General features: G+C 46.4%; 1 protein-coding gene, 1 long non-coding RNA gene and 4 other non-coding genes across 14 annotated transcripts in view; 3 read left to right on the forward strand and 3 right to left on the reverse strand.

Annotated features, from left to right (window-relative positions):
• The first annotated feature begins 3,238 nt into the window (after positions 1-3,238).
• LOC116427098 (NAD kinase) overlaps positions 3,239-22,314 on the forward strand; it is a 29,049-nt gene continuing 9,973 nt past the window's right edge. The window contains exons 1-3 of one of the 9 annotated variants that reach the window (XM_031977051.2): positions 3,239-4,014; positions 5,807-5,860; positions 20,530-20,613. In XM_031977051.2, the coding sequence (XP_031832911.1) occupies positions 3,902-4,014; positions 5,807-5,860; positions 20,530-20,613 (251 nt within the window). In that variant the 5' untranslated portion in view covers positions 3,239-3,901. Of the gene's footprint in view, positions 4,015-5,806; positions 5,861-8,109; positions 8,253-8,482; positions 8,502-12,184; positions 12,501-13,386; positions 13,835-15,537; positions 15,649-17,054; positions 18,412-20,529; positions 20,614-22,314 lie in introns of those variants that run through there. The other 8 variants (XM_031977050.2, XM_031977057.2, XM_031977048.2 and 5 more) reach the window with 8 other exon arrangements.
• On the forward strand, positions 4,565-4,636 carry TRNAG-UCC (transfer RNA glycine (anticodon UCC)). The gene has a single exon. It is a non-coding gene; the product is annotated as a tRNA-Gly (tRNA).
• On the reverse strand, positions 8,917-8,987 carry TRNAG-CCC (transfer RNA glycine (anticodon CCC)). Its single transcript has one exon. It is a non-coding gene; the product is annotated as a tRNA-Gly (tRNA).
• TRNAG-UCC (transfer RNA glycine (anticodon UCC)) lies at positions 9,425-9,496 on the reverse strand. The gene has a single exon. It is a non-coding gene; the product is annotated as a tRNA-Gly (tRNA).
• LOC116427099 (uncharacterized) lies at positions 13,802-21,794 on the reverse strand. Its single transcript, XR_004235033.1, has 3 exons — positions 21,706-21,794; positions 15,247-15,774; positions 13,802-15,003 (listed from the first exon to the last, which is right to left on the reverse strand). It is a non-coding gene; the product is annotated as an uncharacterized LOC116427099 (long non-coding RNA).
• TRNAE-CUC (transfer RNA glutamic acid (anticodon CUC)) lies at positions 14,479-14,550 on the forward strand. The gene has a single exon. It is a non-coding gene; the product is annotated as a tRNA-Glu (tRNA).

The raw sequence follows: 22,314 nt of genomic DNA on the forward strand, positions 1-22,314 counted from the left end.
TATTAGGTTGCTGCGCGGCTTTCTGTTCGCTATTTTGTTCGAGCGAACGCCAGCCACTCGAATGGAATCGCTGGTTAAATGAACCTGGACCTACTGGTTAATTACAGGCACTCGCACAGCAATTTCGGGAAATCAGAAATTTCCATGGCTCATTGGGGTGGTATTTCACTTGCATAATGAAAGGCTCGTCGAATCCACGATGAATTTATAAAAATCCGTGATTATTGGACCGTGGGTTTTCATTCAAATTTCTATTTTTATGGGCAGGAACAAGACCAGGGCACAGGAGAGTCTCATTTAACGTGCAATTAGTTTCAATCGGCCGATGATAAAAACTATGAAACTCTACGAAAGTTTTCTCCCCGATCCGAGGGAGCAATAAATTTCTTTTATAAGTTGCGCGCTTCTCTGTGCGATCGGCCACGCGTGATGTTCCGATTCCTATTCTTTAATTTTCACACCGTGTCGAGCGAGCCGCAATCCTGTACACAATCGGCCAGGCACGCGCTCCCGCGGCTAATTAGCGCGGCTTTTCGTAAGATCGCGAGCGCAGATTGCCGTGATGAACTTTAGAAAAGGAGAGGCTTGCGCAACGACGCAGCACCGTGAAATTATTGTATCGGGAGTGTTCCCGGGTTTTGCGAGCGAGCCCGCGTGAAAGTGGACCGATTCCGCCCCCGGTCCCTTTTCCCGTACCGTCGACCTTACGCGTCGCTGGGAATTAGCCGGTGGAACCGTTTGTATTCTTTGATCTTGAAGCTGAGCGCGCTCGGCCATGTGTTTTCCATTTCGATGATTTCCATTAACCCGCCGGTGAACGTATTCCGAACACCTTTCGTCAAGATCTCGATCAAGGAAGTTCTCGAAATTCTCAATTAAAACACAAATTCCGTAAGCCATCTCCGTTCCATCGAATATCTCTATAGAATGGTCGAATAAAAATTCTACCGCTTGTTTGTTTCCGTCTCACGAAATCGCTGATGAAAATAGGACTTCGTACGGAGGCTACGCGAACTAATTACACATCAAATCTAACCGGCCATTAATCTTAACTCCTCGTTATTAAGTTTCATTAAAAAAGGTCTCGTCCCAATTACGCAATTCCCTCGTTAGAGCCGCATCCGAGACGAGGCAGCAGAATCTGCGCGACAGAAGTAAGGATCGCTACGTCGGAGACCGGTGTTTATAATAATTTACATTTCCCCGGTCAGATTGCAGGCAACGCTCGATGCATATGCATACGGGCCGGTCGGTGGACACACCTGCAGCTAGAATGCAATTTGTTTCCTCGATACGTTGCCGGTCGTATTCACTTTGTTGGTCGACGTCGCTGGTCCGCCGACACCATGTATCAATTCTCTCCCCCCCCCCCCCCCATTCGTTTCTTTTCGGTTTCTTTCTGCCTCTCGTTGCATCGGTGTCCCGTGCACCTTGCTCCGTGGATCCAGGTAGCTTTCAGGTATATTCAATGTACTCGATTGAAAACACGGGGTCACCGACCGTTTACCCGGTTTCGTGCGCAGCTGATCCTTTTCGACGGCGTGATCCTTTCGTCACTGATACCGATGGAACGCATATTCCGCGGGGAACAGAACGCACAGGTAAAATATAATCGACTGCTCTCGTTACGTGCAACCGATCCGCTTGTCCGTGTCCTGCGCACGGTCGCAGCGCGTCGGGTCCGCGAAAGAAGCGGGTAATCGAGTGACTGGCCTTGATAGTCGCGGGTACCAGCCAAGCTGAGCGAAACAGGTACACGCTCTGGATACAAGGATCGACGATCTATCGAGTGCACAGCTTTTAAAACGTTGTGTGCCCGGTCTCCGCCCGTTTTACTGTTTACCTCCACTCGTATTTCACTCGTTCCGATGCGAAGAATTTCCTGGCGATCGACGTTAGAATTACCGAGTAGTCGAATCGACTTAATTTTCTTGTAAAACCTGTACGAATGCATCTATCGCGGATCACCGAATCAATTTCTTTAACAATTATCCAGAGAAACTTCAGTTGTCTCTTGAATAATTCCGAGATAAGAAATCAGTCATGTTCGTCGCCATCTGGTAGATCTAGTGTCCATTAAACGCGAGGTTAACGGGTGAATTTGGACACCGGAGGTTCTACCGGGTAATTTATTCAGCATCGGGACCGGTATATCATGAAAATCAGGATTTCTCGGAGAAATTTTCTGTGCCGACGCGAAGCTGCAACCGTATGGAAAGTTGTCCCAGGTTGCAGAACGCACTCGCCGTTGATAGAGACGTCCGGCAGAAAGTAAAACGCGGCCGGCTTTCGTCGGCTGACCGTTAATGACACCGCGGTAGCAACAAGTTTCCTCGGGCGCAGGTTTCGTTGATGGCGTGTCCCGTGTTAGTAAATCAGAAGCAGGTGATTTTCAGCGACAGAATTATAGAGCTGTGGGCAATTATGTTAGCAGTGCCAGAGACTCGGATCCAGAGACTGTTAGCTTTCCAGCGCGGATTTCAATGGAAACGGAAAGTTCACTGGGCTGTGGAAAATGCACCCGGCCCGGGTGGAGTGTATCGATCCGGTGCATGCGTTCGTGTTGCACCTCGAAACTCGATACAACTGCAGCGTCGAGTAAATTTCATTGGAAACAATTTACAGGTCCCTAGAATTTATTTTTCTCTTTATTCTAACTTCACTTTATTTTATGTGACGATCAATGATTCTAACTGACGATAAGGTGGCGAGAACCTAATTTTGCTTCCAACAATTTGTTCTAACGCATTCTCGACTTTGATGGTTCCTATCAGACTGCACTCGCGCCATCTTCCGTTCCTACGTTTCTTTCATCAAAATGTCATTGCTCCGTCTCCTATTACCCACAGAGTTTGATGGACCATACCTATAATCACGGAATCAACTGTCATCATTCGAGAACTAACAAAACAAAGAACCTTCACGACTAATTTCGTATTCCAACGCAACGAATTCCGTTCGAATCCTCTAAAACAGCGGTACCTTCAATTTCCCCCGACCCGCAAGAAGAAGGTGACACAGCCATCTGGCACAAAGTTTGCGAGAAACGCCACGCAGCGCTCAGAGCCGAACTTTGAACTCGTAACAAAAGCTCGGGCATAATTACATCCGCAAAAGACGCGTAAAAAACAAACCTATTCAAATGCACCGTATTACAATCAGTCTCTTATACGAAAATTATCATAGCAAACATTCGACATTATCGTCACAGCAACGTGCCCATATATCAAACGTGTCCGATTGACCGCGTGACGTTCGAAGGTAGATCAAAAACCGCACGAATTCAAGTGCATCGGAATGGTGCAATAAAGTGCAACGCGGGGCAAGCCGTATTGGTTCGACGGTTCGCAGGATTCAGCGTAGAAGAACGGTCGCCGATAAGGATCTCCGTGCAACGTAAACAACATTGGCAGCGGGAACCTCGGAGGCCATTCAAAAGTGGATTGCCACCGGTCCAATAATACACGGAAAAAGAGCACACCGTCAGGACCCCGTCGCACGATAATAGAACGGACCTCTATTCGCGCCGCCGGTATTTACAAGACAATATTATTCGGCTGCTGGCTTGCGCGCGGGGAAGGGGATGCGCGAGGGGTTGCGTGGGGAGGTATCCCACGAAAGAGAGAAAGGGAAAGAGTGTCCCATTAGAGGAGACCAACTGGTCCGTACGCACAACAGGACGGCGTGCCTGTGAGGTTAAGTCTGACGGCTGGCGACTGCTGTTTCAGTACGGGACGAGACATCTCTCGGTGTGGTTCTCGCAACTGGTTCCGCCGAGCGATACCCCGTGTGCGCGGTGTCATTGTTTATTGTGCGCCGACTTATCATTCCGTGCCGCGCGAATTTTCCGCGAACAACGGGCAACCGAAAGAGCTCCGAATCCGAGGAACCGGCGACCAACATGAACGAGAGGGACCTGCAGCTGGCGAAGGCGATCGTGGACCTGCAACTGGAGGACACTTCGTCGAAGAAGACCGCCGTCTCCAGAATGCAGGATAAACAACAGACCTTCAGGTAACGGGGGTCAGGCGAATAAAGAATTCGACGGTTTCCTTTATTTTTCCTTGGGGGACCCGTTCCTAACTGGGAAACCGGAGTCCGGTAACGCGATAGCCTCTTTGTGGGAACTGACACTGGTCCCGGACCTCCTGCGGCTCGCCTAGCTGATACGAAACGATCGATCGATCGATCAGCTCGCTGCTCCCGGGGATTAGTTTTGAACTCCAGGCTACGGTACGAATACGTATCACCTGGACTTAGGAAGTGACTCTTCGGTATGATAATTGGGAGACTATTTTAATACTGACGAGAGAATTATCGACGATTCACTGAAAATAAGTTGGCACGCACTCGGCCTAGTTCGCTGTGGCTGCCGATAACGTGTGCGTTATAAATAAATCAGCGCCTCATTGATCGAACTGGTCGCACGCAGATGGCCGTTGTGGTCAGCTGAATTCCCTGTACGCGAATCCGCGGAAAAGTCAAGGCCAGGCTACCGGACACGTTAGAATTATTGATCGATCGTGTGCCAGGTCACAGATGGCTCAGTGCCGTGTTCACAAGTGCGATGGTGGTGTAATGGTTAGCATAGTTGCCTTCCAAGCAGTTGATCCGGGTTCGATTCCCGGCCATCGCACGTTCTTTATTTTTGCCGTTTCTTTCTGCGTTCGCCCGTTGCCATGTCGCGCCTTGTCGTGCCTTATGCTAATTCGTGTTTTTTCGAAAGCTTTTTTTCGTTTTGAGAAGACCGGAGTCTTTTAATGGCGAGACTATCGGCAGCCACTCGCTTCCAGAGAAGTAATTGCTATCGACTCGCGACGGTGATTGATTAACCTTGTTCCTTTTATATTTGGACGCACAGTTTGATCAAATCCCTTCACTGAGATGATTTGGGCGATCTAGGCCAAGGCTGGGATCGGACCTTGCCGGTAACAATACTCTCCCTCGTGGAATTGTGTATGTAGAGCGGCCGATCCGCACACGAAAACGCGTTTCTTTGAGACGCGTTCCCTTGCGTCGCGATATCAATCGGTCTTGACATTGGAATCGTCAGACTATAGAAAATTACAATTACAATTCCCATGTGTCTTATAACTGATCAAGTATTTTGTTCGATTAGCTTATCGAGGAATGATTAGCATAATTCTTCGGAAATGAGAACAAATAACAATGACAGTCGATAATATTCAAGTAGACCTATGTATCATTTCTACCAAATGCAAAGCTGCATGAGAGTGTTCGAACGGTAGCAGTTTAGAAGTTTAAATTTAAATTTGAAAGTAGATTCAGTAGGAACCTGTCATCGGAGATAAGAGATAAGTTTTGTATAACGTATACCGGAAAGCAGAAATAGTAGCTGTATTTATAGTCTTTCCTTTCCTGTACGTTCACCGAATATCTCAAACGTTTAGGAAACGTACCATAATCCGAGTCATTCGGTAACTATAAACCGTCATACTAAATACGATCGCCGTAATACTTTCGTGTGCCAGTGCTGCTCTAAATCGCCACAGGGCCTGGTTCTAATCTCCGACGAGAACGTACTCGTACGAAGGGTTTCGAGCAACGAAGCCAAGGATATCTTGCTTGGCGATTGTCACTTCGAGGTCGAAGCTTGCATATGCATGAGTTTAAATGTTACATAGATCGTCGATCATTAATATCTAGAAAAAACTTCACATTCAGCGATTGCCGTTCGGTCCCGAAATGGTCGGGAAAATATATCACGCATTTTGATAGTCTCATCATTATCGTACCGATTATCAACCTTCTACTGACATGTAATTATTTTCTTTTTCTATTGAAGCAACTCGCGGTCCGAGTTAACGGTGAATTGCATCAAGGCGTCGGAACCCTGCAGGTAATACAGTTTTCTACTTTCCAGCCTGTATCCCCTGCAACTGGCGCCACCAGCATGCGAGTTTTGTCCCGGCGTAGCGTTTTGTCGCCCGTAAACAGTGTCTCGCGGGGACACGATCGAGAACGAGGTGCGTCTATATCGGTAACGGTCGAATTTTTCGGCCGTGACGTTCGCACACCTCGTGCACTTCCTTTTACGACGGACAAAGGAAGAAAGAAGCGTCTGTAACCGCACCTCCAACGAACGTGTCGCCCCGTTTCGCCCTCGATTCCCCGTGGAGTGCAATGTCATTGCCATTTTTTTTCCTTCCACTGTTATGCACGCATTTTGCTCCTATTGCAGCATGAATCGCCTTGCAATCCTTTTGCACCAGTAGTTCGCAAAGCGTACTATAGCGTCCTGGTAAAAAGAATGTTCCTAATCCTTAGGAAAGATCGGATGTCTCGTATCAGAGTATTTTGTCTTGCAAGAATTTAGCTAGCAAAGTATTCTGGTACCTTACGGACGTCATACGAAAAATACTGGTGCATTAGAATTTCAATGGCACTAGCAGTGTTGTCTTTCCACTAAACTAGTGTTCATTAGACACCGATGCGGTAGAGTATTAGTAGTAGTAGTGTCGTCTTTGAATGTTTGTTATGTCCCTTGTCAAGAGACAACGATCAGCGGTGACCATTGAGCATTCCAGGACATCGTTTTTCATAATCGCTCAGCAGGTTAAAAAAGAAACTAGCTTTCAATCGGGTATGTTGTAAATTAACCTTGGGCCTTAGAAGGCACTTTCTCGCGTGTCGCGGTGCAATTCAAACGCAGACGACGACCAGCGACGCGCGTCGAGCGTACACCTGACCAGGAGTCCGCGAAACGAGCCTGTTTTTAGGCGAAACTCGGCGCAATCGAACGTGTTGATTCACCAATTCTTATCCCCTAGTTCCCTGCACGACCAAAGGAACACTTACAAAGGAACGAACACGCAGACTATCTACCATCGGGAATTTCGTCACACCGTAAAGTAAAACGCGGGGTCTGGCGTATGCAAATTCGACGTCGCGTTTAATCCCAAATGATTGGGAATCCCGTCAACACCTTGCGAAATTCGCTGGATTCAGCCGCTGGAATCATGTGGTCGAGTCGGCAACTTTGCGGGAATATCTTTTGCCAAAGGTAATTTCCAAGTCTCGCATAACTCGCAGGTGATTAACTCGCCTATATTTGTCAGTGGACTATCGAGATAGTAATGTCATGGCCGTCATTCGGTAGCCTTCATTTCGCCACTGTCCCAAGGAAAACCATCGGATAGCGTGGTCGGGTTATGTTCCTTCCTCCCGATAATTAGTCAGTTTTACAAGCTAGTGCTTTTTAAGGAAACGGACGACCGTGTTGGCACGGTTCGTCGCGTGACTTTACGCTCGTAGCAGTTCTGGTCATATCGGTGCTCGGATGATAATCGCGGAGTCGGTTCGTTTAAATATCAGTATCACGAGCTGGCAAACATTTTTCTGCCAATATCACTCCGCAGCCGCCGGATACTCGAGCCTGCTCCCTATCTCGCCGTCGGTAGTTCCAGGTTATCATCTCTTCAAGATCTTTGATCTCGTGAACGTGACCGCGTTCTGCGTGTCGCGTCCCTTTTCGTGGAACGCGCGAGGCCGCGATGATATCGACACCCTTCTGCGGACTTGACTGTTTTCACATGTCGGTCTCGTTTCTTTCAGTGACGTCAACGGTGGGTTCGGTATCTACACAATTATTTCGAAAACACTCGTTACTTTCAGTATCGGCAACCGTCTCGAGTGTGGCGCACGTGATTACGAGTTCTTGAAAATCAACGTTTGGATCTCAGGTTCGCTGGGATATCTAAACGGCCCATGTCAGATGGGAGATACGCTGTTTAGTGAGATAAAATATCTCTCGCGTTACACATAGGTCTGCTGGCAATGTAGAGGCAAATAGCTCGGAGTATGGTGAAGATATTACGCCGCACACGTGACAGATTATTTCATTTCAGAGCAGAGAAGACGCCTCGCGATTAAACGGACGTTGTTTTGACAGCTTTCTCCGCGTTCTCCGCGACGATAAGCGCTGATCGAAGTGGGAGGTACGCGCGGATCGATCGGAAATCACGATGCGCGGGCCAGGCCGCACGCGAGCGATCTTTTCTTGTCGCGTTTAATATGCTGGGTTATCGCTAAGGTTCCCACTTATCGCTGGAAATTTTTCTTTTCCTTCCTTCCCCGACAATGCACCGTTTGCCGTCGGATCGGAGCAGTTCCCTCGTCGTTAGCCGATCTCAGTAGAGCGCCGCTCGGTATATAGTGATGCAACGCGGTGGAAGTATCCTCGGTAGGGCGGTGTTGCTCAAAAGAAACTCGGGCGCTAGTAGAATCATCAGGTAGGGTAAACAACGACAGATCCGCGTCGATCACGCCGCGAATCGAGAGCTCGGGTGAGACGGGGAAAATTTTCGATAAAATTCAATGTCGCGTCGCCTGTGACGTAACGACCACGATCAATACCATCCGCGAGCTTTTAAATAATTAATGAGCCACGGGTGTTTGTGTTCCTCCCACTTTGTTTCCTTGCCGGTTCGAGGATTTCCTTGGGCGATGGAACGTGAATTCGTGTGGAAAAACGTGTGTCAGTAAGTAAGACTGACGAAATTGATGAATTTTTAACATGAGAAGCGTTAATGGCGCGTAGTCCGCGGATTTTATGCTTTTATAACGAACGCGCGTACAAGGAATGTGTTTTTCATGGCGGACTAACCAGATTTCTATTATTTATAGAGTCTGTCGAAGCCGTTAATGGGAGAAATAAATCTCTCCGTTGCTATTGTTTTTGTGGAACAGTCGAGACAAATATACGTCTGCTCAAAGTTGGGCCATTAAACCATTAAGCTTCGCATGGAATGTGTCACAATATTTTGCTTCTTTTTATGGATAGTTTTAAGCTTTGCAGTGTGTTCTTTCGATAAATATTAATAGATTGTAAATCCTAAGAGACAACGGTTGCGTACTATTTTTCTGACAACGAAAAAAAGGACAAAAATAAATAACTGCACTGCCCGGGAATCGAACCCGGGTCGCAAGAATGGGAATCTTGCATGATACCACTACACCAGCAGTGCTACTTGCAAGGAGTGTTTTCTTTTCGCGGAGATATCGTGCTTGTGAACGTAAATATGTCATTTAAACGGCATTAAAAATCAATGGAGTTTTAACAATACTACGATAACATTGACGCTAATAAACGTAGCGTTTATTGTACCACAGAAATCATTGGAACTCTTCAAGTTTTTATGCATACGAACAATGAGATTACACTTTGACTTTAGGAAAGAGTTAAACGTATGAAACAATTCGTGAGGTGATGGAAAAAAAACGAATGTTTAATGCATGTAGCACTGCTGTGTATGACTCCTTGACAATTTAATTATACCTTCGGATTATATAAAGTGAAGGATAATTGTACGGTTAAGTAACCATCTAAAAGAAGATCAAATAACGAACGGTTAAAAAATCTCGAATAGAAAATTAAGGGAAAAAAAACAAAAAATAAAGGCTGTGCGATGGCCGGGAATCGAACCCGGATCAACTGCTTGGAAGGCAACTATGCTTACCATTACACCACCATCGCACGTGCTAACACTTCCCCTTCTGTGGTCAGAAATTTATTCCACTGACACACTTTCCAGTAACTCGAGCTCAATGTCATTCGTTGTAATTGTATAATTGTTCCTCGTCAAGTTCGCCATTGCAATTTCACAAAGGAAACGCATTGTTAATGTGTCACGAAGTTGACAGTGGAAAACGGAATCGAATTGAATAACCCAGTTTCAAGCTACCTATACAGTACAGATAAACACTGAATTATGTAATTCCTATATTCATTCATTCTGCTCGGTACATCTTAGCATTTCTGATAAATCATCTGTTGATAGACCGCATTCTCCGCCATTTTACATTGTCATTGCGCTGTAACTCTGATTCATTAAATCAGATGACAACGGTTTAACGCAGCATCGAATTACACGAGGATTTCATTCTAAGCAACTCATCGTTATCTGAATCTCCTCGAAGCGAGATTGCATTCGCAACTCTCTCGTTCGTGTTGCAATTTGTCTGCACCCAGTATTTTCCCAGTGACAAATCCTTGTCTCTCCGGAATTCTCGTCGTGCGTAAACGCGTTTCCAGAAGGACTTGCCGCCTCGTTGTTAACCGCAATATCGTCCTTAAACCACAGGTTTTATATTCCTCTGTGAGAAAGTATCTCATTTCGTGGAATGCAGGAAAGACCGTCTCCGTACGTGCTTCCTTCTCGTAGAAAGTATTTGTCATTCATACGGCCGCACTCGGGGAAAATTGTTAATAGTTAACTGCGCGGCGCACGGTGATTTGAATTTGAAATGTCTCCCAGCCGTATCTCGGCGAAAATTACATTCGAATCGGAGAAAAAATTCTTTTTAGCGTTTTTTGCGGGTCAATCAGATCTTCTCCGGTGTATCCATAAATTATTCATGGTCTGTTATAAAATTACCCATTTGCGTCGCTATTAACAGCAACGATGAATTATTTATCGATAGACGCGAGTCTATCGCGATGAAAAAATGCGCTCGACGGTGTTTCACCGCGGGATATTTCGGCTGGTCCCCGTTTGCGGTTTTGCAATGCGGTGCCAGCGGCCGCAATAAATTTTGATCACTTTCATACCATAATTGCATTACGCGCAACTGGTTTACAGTTATGCCTTACGACCTGCTTGTTACATATACATCTCGCGGCGCGTATCACTGTTTATTATGCAATTGGGGAGGCGCCGCCGCTGCTGCCGCCGACGCCGCGCCCGATCCACGAGAAACGTTTTCTTCTCTCCAAGAACGAAGAACCCAGACGATTCGACACAGCGGCAGAAGGGTTCAACAACACTCGGGACGCGTCGTCGACGGCCGGAAGTCGAGCACCGAGTTCTTATCAAGATGTAACCTTTCCGGCATAAATCGTGGAAAAGAGTTGAAGGAACGAGTGTCTCGTTGAAAGAAAAAGTTTGACGAAACGAGCTTGACCCGGCGATGATACTCGAGAGGAATTGAGAATGAGTAACCAACGTAAGATTGACTTCTTCCCCTGTAATTTCTTGTATACCTGCGATCGTTGGAATTACCTCGTCGTTGATAATTTACTAAGAAGAAGGGAGAATTCTGCGTTCGTTCTGTCTACGTTCATTCCCAAAATAAGCGACCAATAACAGAAGAATAAGGTATACTTGGAACTACAGTGAATATAATAGCATTTATTGTTGCTACCTTGGAAATTTGTATTACTACCTAGCACGAGTACTGAAGATTAAGGAAAGGAACAAAGAAAGTAAAAATTTATTGAACGACGGGATCAACGTCGAACGGGACTGTAGAAGAAAGAAGGTACCGTTCCTTTGTGTCCCCTGGAAGAACAATAGAAATAGGTCAAGCGCGACGCAGACTAGGCTGTCAGGTACGCCGTTGGCGCAGCTGTAAGGTCTCTTTGCAAATGAACCAGTTAATCGTTCATTCGCCTTTCATTGTCGCTTTCACCAATTAGAAGTTAGCCGCGCTCGGGGTGGAGGCTTCCCAGTAACCGTGAAAACAGCCTCCGCTCTTAGAGTGATCATTGTGAGCCGCGAAGGGGAGCAAAAATGAAATCGGAGCAAATGGAATGAAGCTTGAAGCACCGGGCAGCCGGCTGCTAAAAGAAACCGTCGGCTAACATTTTAATGTCTGTCGCTACGCGGCCTCCTCCGGCGAGGTTAATTGTCACGAGGGAACTATAGTGGACGAAGACGATGGTTTACAGTGGCCTTAGACACTAAGCCGAGGAATCAAAAATATCACTATCTTTCCAGCACTGAAGACACGCAATTCTGCGAGAATCGCGATACTCCAAGCATTCTCGCAGCTCTACCAACCATATCTAATTAAAGATTCGATGTATTATACCGTGAACCCATAGCTCCGAATCCAGTCAATAAATTATCCAAGATTGAAGATAAAAATTCTAATCGTACAGAAGATCCAGTAACGCAACTAAACATCTCCAACGATGCCATTATAAGATAGGAATCGGTATCGCCGGTTAAAAATCGATGTCAAATGGAATTTCGAGACCGGAGGAGCATAAATTACACTGGTGGTCACGGTTGAGCGCCACCACCATTGCTTCCTCGACAATTTTTTATCGCATACATTAAGATATGCCACGGTAGAAGGCGGACGGGGTGGGGAGCGGCGCGAGTTAGAAAGCCCTAAGTGCCTTTCAGAGGCTGCAGCCGGTAAAGTCGCTCCTCAGTGAACTCTGAGCGGTCGTCGATCGCGGTACTCTCTCCCTCTCGTCACTGGGCTCGGGGCCCATCCGTTCATTCACTGAGGATTCCGGTTCGCAGGGCCCTCGGCCCGTTTCTAAACCGTTTTCGCGTTTCCCGAGACCGATTTCTTGCCTGAACCCCCCGTAAGGCATCACGACACAGGCTCGTACCGACACGAACGCGCGCGACAACGCCGCCGAGCGGCACTGTAAAACCGGAACGCTGTAAAAAGCAACTAGAACGGCCCGTAAACGTTGTGTCGCGTCGCGCGACGCGGGTACTTTTAGCTAGAATCACGTCCTTGTAAGTATGCTTTCTCTTTTAAAAATAGTTCGTCGGAGTTTCGCGGTTGAACGTCCTCGCGCGGATCGGGGAACGGTTCACGTGAAAAGCGTCGGCTAAAGGACCATTCGTAGTGTTCGTTTTCCACGATGGGACGTATAGTGTTCTACGGTTGTAGCTCGGAGCATTTGAAATTATAATTTCGCGATTGACCCGCGAAAAAGGGGCGACGATTTGGAAGTCTAATTCGTTCGCAGGGTCTGTTGGAAATCGATGTTCGTAGTGAATGGTCGGGAAACCTTTAACGATTGGCTGCCCTTTTCTTACACGTGGCGACGAAATCGGAGGAGTGCCGCAAATAAAGAAACCGTGGTACGCATTCGAAGAAAGATAAGATAACGAGGCGAAGTCCGATAACGATCCACGATTATGCAGTCGATTCCGAAGTGAAATTCTCGAAGCCGCCGCGCGCGCAAGTGGGTCACAAGCTCGCGCTAAAATCGAATAGGAACCATGTGAGCTGCCTCTAAAGCAGTTTCACTTGGAAAACCGAGTCACACAACGAAAATCCCGAACGCCGTCTATTTTCCGAAATTCCCGCTAACGTGAGACGCGCACGGTTCCTCGCGCTCGCGTGAAATCACGCTAACGCGAATTCACGAGCGGTCAGCGAGGGTTGCGCAACACTTTCTAAGGTTTTATTTAGACGGCCGTGTAACTCGCGACGCACGAAATCGTTTTTCCTCTTTCCACGGGCCACTCGGGTGAATAACATCTCCGGTTACCTGGGCTTTCCCTTTTCCGAGATGATTCTAGGTTAATTTAAAAGTACCGCGCCGAAAATCACGTGTCACGCGATCAGCTGACGAACGTTCACACGATACGAGCGTGGCTCGATTATTTACAGATCGAAAATCGTTTTAGTGCTTCGCGAACGTTACCGGTGAATCATAATCCACGGAGAAAGGAAACTGGACTGTCGCGGATAAATGCTCGAGAAAGTGTTGAACATGTGTCTCTGTCGGACGAGCGAACACGTGTTGCTTGCATGGGTCTCGTAACTGTATCCTAACTGCGAGAAGTCCCGAAAATGCGTAAAACGGCCGGCAACCTCTGCATCGTGCGGCCACGTTGAAAGATCGATTTGAAACTGGAACGTGCGATGATCCACGGATAATGGAAATGGTGAGGGACAAACCACGACGGCGAAGCGTGAGCGAGATGCTCGACTGGAGGTGCATGGCCAGGAATAAAGGAGCAACCGGCGCGGACGAGGCCGGCACCGACGTGCCCTTCGTCGAAGATTACGACAAGGACCCGGAAATGCGCCGCCGGAAACGTTCCGGTACATGGCCGTGAGTAATGACTTTGAAACATTTTGGAAAGCGGGAAGAAAAGTCTCCGATGATTGCACTTTCACGGAAAGAATCATTGCTCGACGTAACAGCCCTGACCTCTCTTATGTAACTATCGTAGTTGCGATAATAATGTAATCTAGATAGACGTTATCTAGCGACGAAGAACTCTGCTATTACGTTAGTGAAAATTTTCCTATTGTTTCTTTTTTTCTTTAGTAACAGTCGCAATTGTGCTTCAACGCAGTTCTGACTCTGCATTGAATCTAGGTAAGAGGTTACACGTGTGTTTAAGTTTTGTACTTTTTAAATTCATTTCTTTCCTCTTTGTGGTATGAATTGTGTATAGATGTGGGTCGGCAGTAACCCTGTGTTAGACTGGTATGGTACTGTTACTGTTTGTCTGAGGGTTAAAATTCCGGTATGGTTTGGTGGCTAGGAACACCGATTTTTGAAAAATGTACTTACTGAAACTGATGGTAATCTTTGATGAACCTCGCACTCATAGGAGAAATATATTTCACTGAATTCCGGTATGATCTTTGTGGCTAGGAATAACGCTCTTTAAATAATGCATTGATTATCGAACTGTCGATAATCCGTGCCCAATTTTCCACACTTTCGAATCTCATACTTCAAGAAAATCCGGTATGGTCTAGTGGCTAGGATACCTGGCTCTCACCCAGGAGGCTCGGGTTCGATTCCCGGTACCGGAATTTAATTTTTCGTTCCGGTAACAATTTTTGTTTTCCCGCGCATCGTGAAGCGATTCGTTCGTACCTTTAGCTAGGATGTTTAAAGGTAGGATTATTATTTTTCCATATATTTCATCAATTGAGATTAGCCTCTTCGACGCTGTGTCGAAAGAGGGAGTAGTGGGAGTAAGTTCGCAACGGAATGAAAAGTAAGCCGAACCGACGGAGCTATACAGAAACCAGTCTACCGTCGTTCAATTTCGTAATTAAACTGGAACCGCGTAATCCGATTCCCATTCGTGCGAAACTTGAGCGAAGTCATTTTGCTTGCTCAACATTCCTGACGCCTGGTGACACATCCTGCCTATAAAAACGGTTTGTTGTCTTATCAGACACGTTCCCTCGGCAATCTATTCAACTGGCTGGTGTTGTTCCTCAAAACTAGTTCTCCCCTCGCTCCATGTATATACCTATCTACAAAAACAGAAAAAATATACCTGCAATACTTAACTCCTATATATTCTAATGACTCTATTTCAACATTCATTCCGATAATCCTCGAACGGTACAAGAATAAGCAAATCACCACAAACATTATTCACTTTCCCTGTAAAATCTAATATTATGAAATTAATAATATATACATGATACATAGCAACTGATAGTTACAAGATTTCTCCAACAGTGAAATGAAAGAAAAATTCCGAAGGCGCATACCTTGAAATTTCCGAAGTGTCTGCGCAATTGATCATTCCCTGCTATCGGACACGCGGCCGCTCATCCGCGACCCCGCGGATTATCGCATCGAAAAACGCAGTTGCGTAAAACGGGGTTAAATAAAATCGGTTAGAAAATAGACGGCGGGCGCCGCACGCGATACCATTGATTGGTCGTCGGCGGGGCAGGGCATGCGTGCAAGAGTATCGGGCGTCGCGACGCCGCCAACCGTCGACCCGCCTCATGGGCAGCTCCCCGCGAGCTTCTTTCGTTAATTCCGCAGTGGCGAAGCGTGACTTCCATATCCCGGGTTACGTGGCCGCTCCGCTACCCGTACGACGCTATTACGGGCCCGCAGAATCCCGTTCGACGATCGGCGCCCATGGACGAGGATGAGTTAAGGTAGGGCACGTGTTGGTTTGCGAACCCCGCGGAGGATAACCTCAATCTTCGCTCCGTAACATGTGCTTCCATTGCTGGCCGACGTTATATTCCTACCATCGGTGCACTGCTCGCAAATAAACGGTCCTGCAACACAAGAGAGCGAGACTGTGAAGTGAACTGAATACTCGGTTGGAAACATGCAGTTTAAAATTTCATCTGCTACAGCGTGCATCGGTGTAGCCTACATGTACACATATACACACGACCACGTCCAGGCCGCAGTGTTGTCTGGAATTAATAATCAATCCCCATTGAACATTCCAATCGACTAATCCGTGTTACAAGGTCGATCGTGATCAACTCGTGGACACCGACCGGTGGGAGGGGAATATTTACAATACGCAGCCTGTAATAAATTCAAACTACCGTGTGCCTGTACGACCAGTGCGCGAGGGATTTGGCAGACGTCGCGGGTATCGCTAGCGAGTATTCACACCGCTAATTTATTTGCAACCGTGCCCCATGGACCGCACGTTATTCGTTCAACATGATTGTGACAGTTTAGGCGGCCGGTAAACAACACCGTGCACAGCGCGCGCCTGTGTGTTTTGGCATCGCTGCGCGCCCGCGCGCACGCCTGCTAACAGGGTCGAGTGGTACCTGCTCGAATAGCGAGCGGAGCACGGGCGGGAGAGACGTTTTTTGTTGCTCCTTTCTTCGAGAGAGACCGAGAACGCGTTCACCTTTCGCCGTGCATTCCATCCGGCTCGGGCCTTTGCTCGGGGAGCGCCTTGATGGCCCATGGGGCTCCCGTAGGCCCCGTAGCCATGGCGCGCGCCCCCGTTCCTCCGCGTTCCACGGAATCTCAGAAATTCCGCGTCGATGCAATCGATTACCGAACCGGACGGCCGATCGTTTTCTCCTTTCCAGATTGGATCGCCGCTGCTGCGCGACGAAAATTGCCGGTACCCAGAGACGTAGCTTGACGCTTTGGAGCCCTAAGCAGTTGAGGATCCCATTTAGCAATCCTCTTTCTTCTGATGAATCCTGTTGTCGCGAACATTAGAATTCGTAGCTCTTGCACATCCGAAAGCTGTCTATTAGGTACATACAGCTTTCTGGACGGTTTTGTAAATTCTCTTCGTTGATCAATCGCGATCTTCTATACTCCAAAATAGTATATTCTCTTTGATAAAGCGACCCTACAGCAGCATCTCACAGAAATCTCTCTTTCTCTGTGTTTCCCAATCGATCAGGAGAAAGTCAGTTAGCGGGCCGATCGAGCGAAACCGGAGGAAAAAAGTTGCCTAATACGTTTGGAAACATTGTCAAAGCGTCCCAGCGCTCCCCGTCCGTCTGCCAACCGACTTTCCGTACGGTGTTTCAAAGTTTACACGGGGAACGTGACACAATTGGTCCGCGTGTAGCCAGCACACAGGCTCGGACCAGTGGAAGATTTATCGTGCGATAAGACATGACATAATCGTGCATTGTTGCGTAACTACGGTACTGTTAGCACCGACATGAACCCGTGGGGCTACGGTGTACCGACCGTTCCGTAGGAAGAATCCCATGATTGTCGGCCAGCTGCTCCGATCGTCATTCCACGCGCAGCCAGCTCGCGATTCGGACAGTTTTTGTGCTCCCGGGGGCACTTGCGGGATTTAAATCCCTGTTCTTGGGGACTCGGATAAAGGGATCGTCCTCGAATCCGCTCGGGAAAAGGTAGCAGTGAGGTGAAAACGTTCGCGGTGTGCGTGCGCGCGGAAAAGTGAGTCGGTTTCCGCGAATCATTTCCGGCGGATCCACAGGAAACGTCGGTTGTGCGCCTTGGCGAGCAGCTTTCCGGTTGGATTGACGCGGACAATGCGGAGGAATTGATGCTGCCAGCGCGTCGCGCGTCCGTCCGTGCTGGATTACCGACGCCGGAGTTCAAGGTTGCTAAATTGACGCTTTGAGATATGCCGCCCGTCATTGAACGTGATACGTTCCTCTGAGAACGTCCGACCGGAGGAATCCTTCGCGCGATCGTCACCGGCCGGATTATTTCCAAGGAAAGCGTTGATCCTTTTTGATCGAGGATACGTTCTTCCGTTCGAGAAGTTCATTCGAGGATCATCAGGTGCACCAGGTTCATTATCAAACAAACACAAGCGTTATCGCGGGTAGAATGATAACGAAGCAGAACATAACCATAAAAAGCGGAGTCTAACATAAAGGGACACTCGAAGACGATCTAGCTTTGATGAGTCTTCCACTTTGAACAATCGATTCCGATAAATGAATGAAAATAAAGAGGCGGCTTGCAATGTTCCGAGTGTTTGTTCTGTAAATAAAGATTATCGGGCCAGCAACGTACATAACGGACGCATGTTGTGCGATATCATCGTTGCCAATCATCGTTGGCTGTTACGCGAGGAAAAGAGACGATTTCGATAGAAGAAGTCGCTTCGTCGGCGGATTCTTCAGATAGTGACGGATCGCCGATCGAAATCGTTCCTCGATTGCGTAACGAAGAGCGTTCAGGCAATTAACATAGCTGCGCCTTGGACATCGCGGAGAAATTTTGTCGAATGGCCCTCGCGACGCTCACCTGAACCGCCGAAGGAAACAATCGAACCGTTGGCCAAGCTTTCCTGTTGTGTATCCACGGAAAATGACTGACCAAGTGTCGCCGTTGCTGGACGTACGAAGCAACGGGCACCACGACGCCTGCACGAATGACGTCGACGGACCGATCAAGTCGTCGATGGAGAATGTTCTGCGGAACAGAGTGCTCAGGTAGTCAATTTTTTCATCAAAGTGCCGCAGGTGAAGTTGCGACCAGATTTCGAATAACTACTCGATATTTTCCGCTTGATCGATGACACGCTGCAACCTTTGACACTGTGAACACCTCTAATTAGCCGTTGCGTTACTTGCGTTGACGCAATGCCGGATAATTGATATTTTCCTTGTACCGTGTGGAAAATTTACCGTGCCGTGATTGATACGCAATGGTGTTGTAACGTCTTATCGAACATTGTTGATTCGCATCGAGTGTACACCTCGATTCTCTGATACTTCCTTTGATGTAGACACTTATTCGAACAGAAATCCTCGCAGTCTGATACTGAATGTTTAACTTACACTTCCTTAGAACTTGGAAGTTCAGTTGACACACTGCACGCCGGCCCCGCGATAATGCGGTATTTTCAGTCTATCACTTGACAACCGGTCCCGCGATATTGCGGGATCTTTTGTACATCGATGTTGATTTATAAATTAAAAGTGTCGGTTTTGTTAGATCTTCTGATTATCGTCGAAATGTATATGACGAATGTTCAATGAAAATATATTATTTCACGAAAATCTGTAAGTTTTCACCATTTCTTTGAGCTGCTCGTTGTTCAGATACAAGCGAATGAGGCCGGCACTCAGGCTTTCAGTGACCGATATTTAACTGGCGTGCAACGTGTTAAAAGAACCTTGATGATCGAACGATTATTACGTATCTTAATTCCTCGGCACAAATTCTCAATTCCTCTCTTATGCGCATTTTATGCATCTCTCGCTCGAATTTACCAAAACTCGTTATCTCCTTGTCAAACGCGTTATGTCGCACTCTTGTTCTTCGTTTCGGTTGTCGCACGACCGGATCGACGTATCTTTTGTTAGGTCTTACCAGCATTATTATAATAATTATTCCCGGTTCTTATCAGCCTTTAGTATAATTATTTCTTACGCAAGATCTTGAAGTCGCACGTTATTGATGGCACGAGGTGTATCATCGATCTCTCGTTTCTAACTAATCGAGGTAGGGTCTTCAACCTCAATGACTAATCGATTTAGAACGATCAATATTCATTGAAACCGCCATTAAATAATGTCACGCAGGAAACCTTGTGCGTTGGAATAGACGAAGGAGGGGGTTGCATGCATATTCACGCTCCGCTGATTGCACGAACTCGTAAAATATGGATGATACTCGCCGGTACAACATTTCAGCGTGTAATCTGACGTCCGCGCGGCCGCGCGTAAGCACTTTTCTGTTTGAATACGTAGAATCTACATACATGCACGTGCGAACGGCAACGTCATCGATAGATCACCGCTCGATCGATCTCGCGAAGAACGCAGCTGCATCGCATGTTGCACTTGTTGCATCGGTGCCCACTGCTCATTACCCTTTCAAACGTTCTCGCCATTACTCTTGTAAATGAACAAGCATATATCTAGATAAATATGGAACTTTAACCGGCTAGATCGTCATTAATCAGCAATTATATAATTCTTATCTTTTCCCTGATACCATTGGTCTAGAAGTTTCGAGCATAAAACGTGATGTTAAAATCACGTTAACTTCGAAGAAACCTGATCGTCGTCCATAGTTTGACTGTTCGTATCACAAATAATTGCTTTCAATTTTTCATATAAAACTGTGATGTTATGATATTTGTATGATAGAATATTTACGATATGAATCCACGTCATGGATTTGCGATATAAATCCAGTGTCTTACGTTTAACACGAAAATCCAAGCATGGTTCACAATGATACGCGATTAGAAATAATCCTTTGAAGCACCTTCGAATTGAAAATGATTAAGAAACCAACGACTGGGTCTCTTTCACCGTCCACAATCGTTTAACCCGGCTTCCTTTGCTCACTTTGCTAATGCCGACACAATTGCCGTTACAATGTATCACAGATTGATTCGCATGCGTCCGCCATTATGTCGGCCGGAGGACTGCGAGCAATCTTCTTCTTTCGCTTTTGTCCGTGAATCTTCCTCTGAAAGCTTCCGTTCGCGACGCTCAAGGAAGTTTTATCTTTTATCTCGGCGGACGAAACGAAAAAAACAAGAAGAAAAAAAGATGAGCTGATTTATGTTCTAATCGGTATGTTTCTGTTTCCAGGAGAACGCGAAGCCTGAACGCGCCCAGTCCCATTCAGCAGTTCGGCCCGTGCGGGCGTATTATGAAAAATTCCGCGATGGTCATGTAAGTAGACCTTCCTCCTCTCTCTCTTCTCTATTTTTTTCCGTTGTTTTCATCGAGTGTGTTTGTTGATCTTCGCCGGACTACCGAGAATTCGGTTTCCACAAAAAACCGCGCCGTCTCGCAGAGGATATCCGCGGAACGATCGATACAGCTATCGTCGGGGAATGTTTTCCCTGTTTGGCTTTTTTGCTCAGGGTGAAAGCACCTATTAAAAATTAATGCCTTCCCGGTTTTCCTTGTTCACCGTGGGATTGCCGATAATAAAAGGATTTGTTGTAATGAAAATTCAACAGACTTTTTATACGCCCGATAAAAAACCGCTGGAAATTTGTAATTCAAACTTTTATCGGCCGCGTTTACATAAAAATCCTTGTGTTCGGAACTTACGGAGCATAGAGGGTCGTTAAAATTTCACTCGAACAATTCCTTTTCTTTTTCGTTTCTTTTTATATGTTCAATGCTATTCCTCGGAATGAACGGATAAGTCAATGTGCACGAGCTAAGTTTCTAAGAAACGAGATTTCGTTTGTCCGAAACGAATGGCTGGAAATAGAAAACTGACTGATCGCGTGGACCAAGATCCTCTAGAAATCCGGGCGAGGTTTCGGAGAAGAAATCGGCATCCCAGCACTCTAGTTCTTTCGACGGAAGAATAATTGGTTGTTCTAGTTACGGTTGCACTGTAGAAAGTCACACAGAACTATCACGACGACAACGTAGAACTCTGTTCGTTTTATTAGGGATGCTTTGCGGCGTTTATCGTAAGTTTCCGCGTCAGAGGAAAGCGTGCGGTTTCACACAGAATCGGCGGCGCGGCACGCGGTAGCGTCGTGACATGGCCTGATTATCATGACAATGACTCCTCGGGCGAGTCCAAGGAAGGGTTTATTAGCATTTAATGAAAAATACCTTCATAAATCTTGCACCAGGCAGGACATTTCACTGTGAGCAATAGGATTCAAGAGAAATTAATATACTGCTTTCTAATACGAATACGTTCGGGAATATCCAACATATTATCGTGTAATTTCACGAAATAACAGTGCCGAATTAAAATTGACTAGTGGCTTCTCGTTCAATATAATTACTCACGTTCGCAACAAGTCGTAATTAACTGCTTCAAATGGGATTATGTTCACACTTGCACTGAAACTCACTTATGTTACTACCGAATATTTCGGAGTTCGAATGAAACGTTAGAATTTGAACTTTCGTCATATTAAATCAGCTATGCAGGCTTTCTCCATTCGCTGAATATTGTGACGTAGAATTTGTCCTCAATCTGAATAATTGATGAAGCTTTCTACGTAATTTGAGGAAAAAAGTGATACCGAATGAATAAGAATTTCATTTGTACATTGTGCACATAAAACGTTCAAAGTTCGCACTAAATAAATGCACTTTCCAGCCTCGTGTAAATTCTATTGGTCTCTCCACCATCTATTATGGTCACTTAGGTAAATGAGTTCTACGCTTTATATAGATAAGGACACTTCCGCGTCAGTATTTACGATTATTTTATTTTATCAAGCTAAGTGCTTGTATCTGCGCACGGAATACTATTATATTTCCATTATGAATAACCATTAACATCCGCCCCGGAATTGTTGTAATCTATTACGACTGAGTTATACAGCAAATAGCATCGAATTTCATTAACGGGCGTTCCTTCGCGAACGTTGATTAACGGACCAACTCGCG

Source organism: Nomia melanderi, chromosome 14 (genome assembly GCF_051020985.1).
Source record: "Nomia melanderi isolate GNS246 chromosome 14, iyNomMela1, whole genome shotgun sequence".
Classification (NCBI taxonomy): Eukaryota; Metazoa; Arthropoda; class Insecta; order Hymenoptera; family Halictidae; genus Nomia; species Nomia melanderi.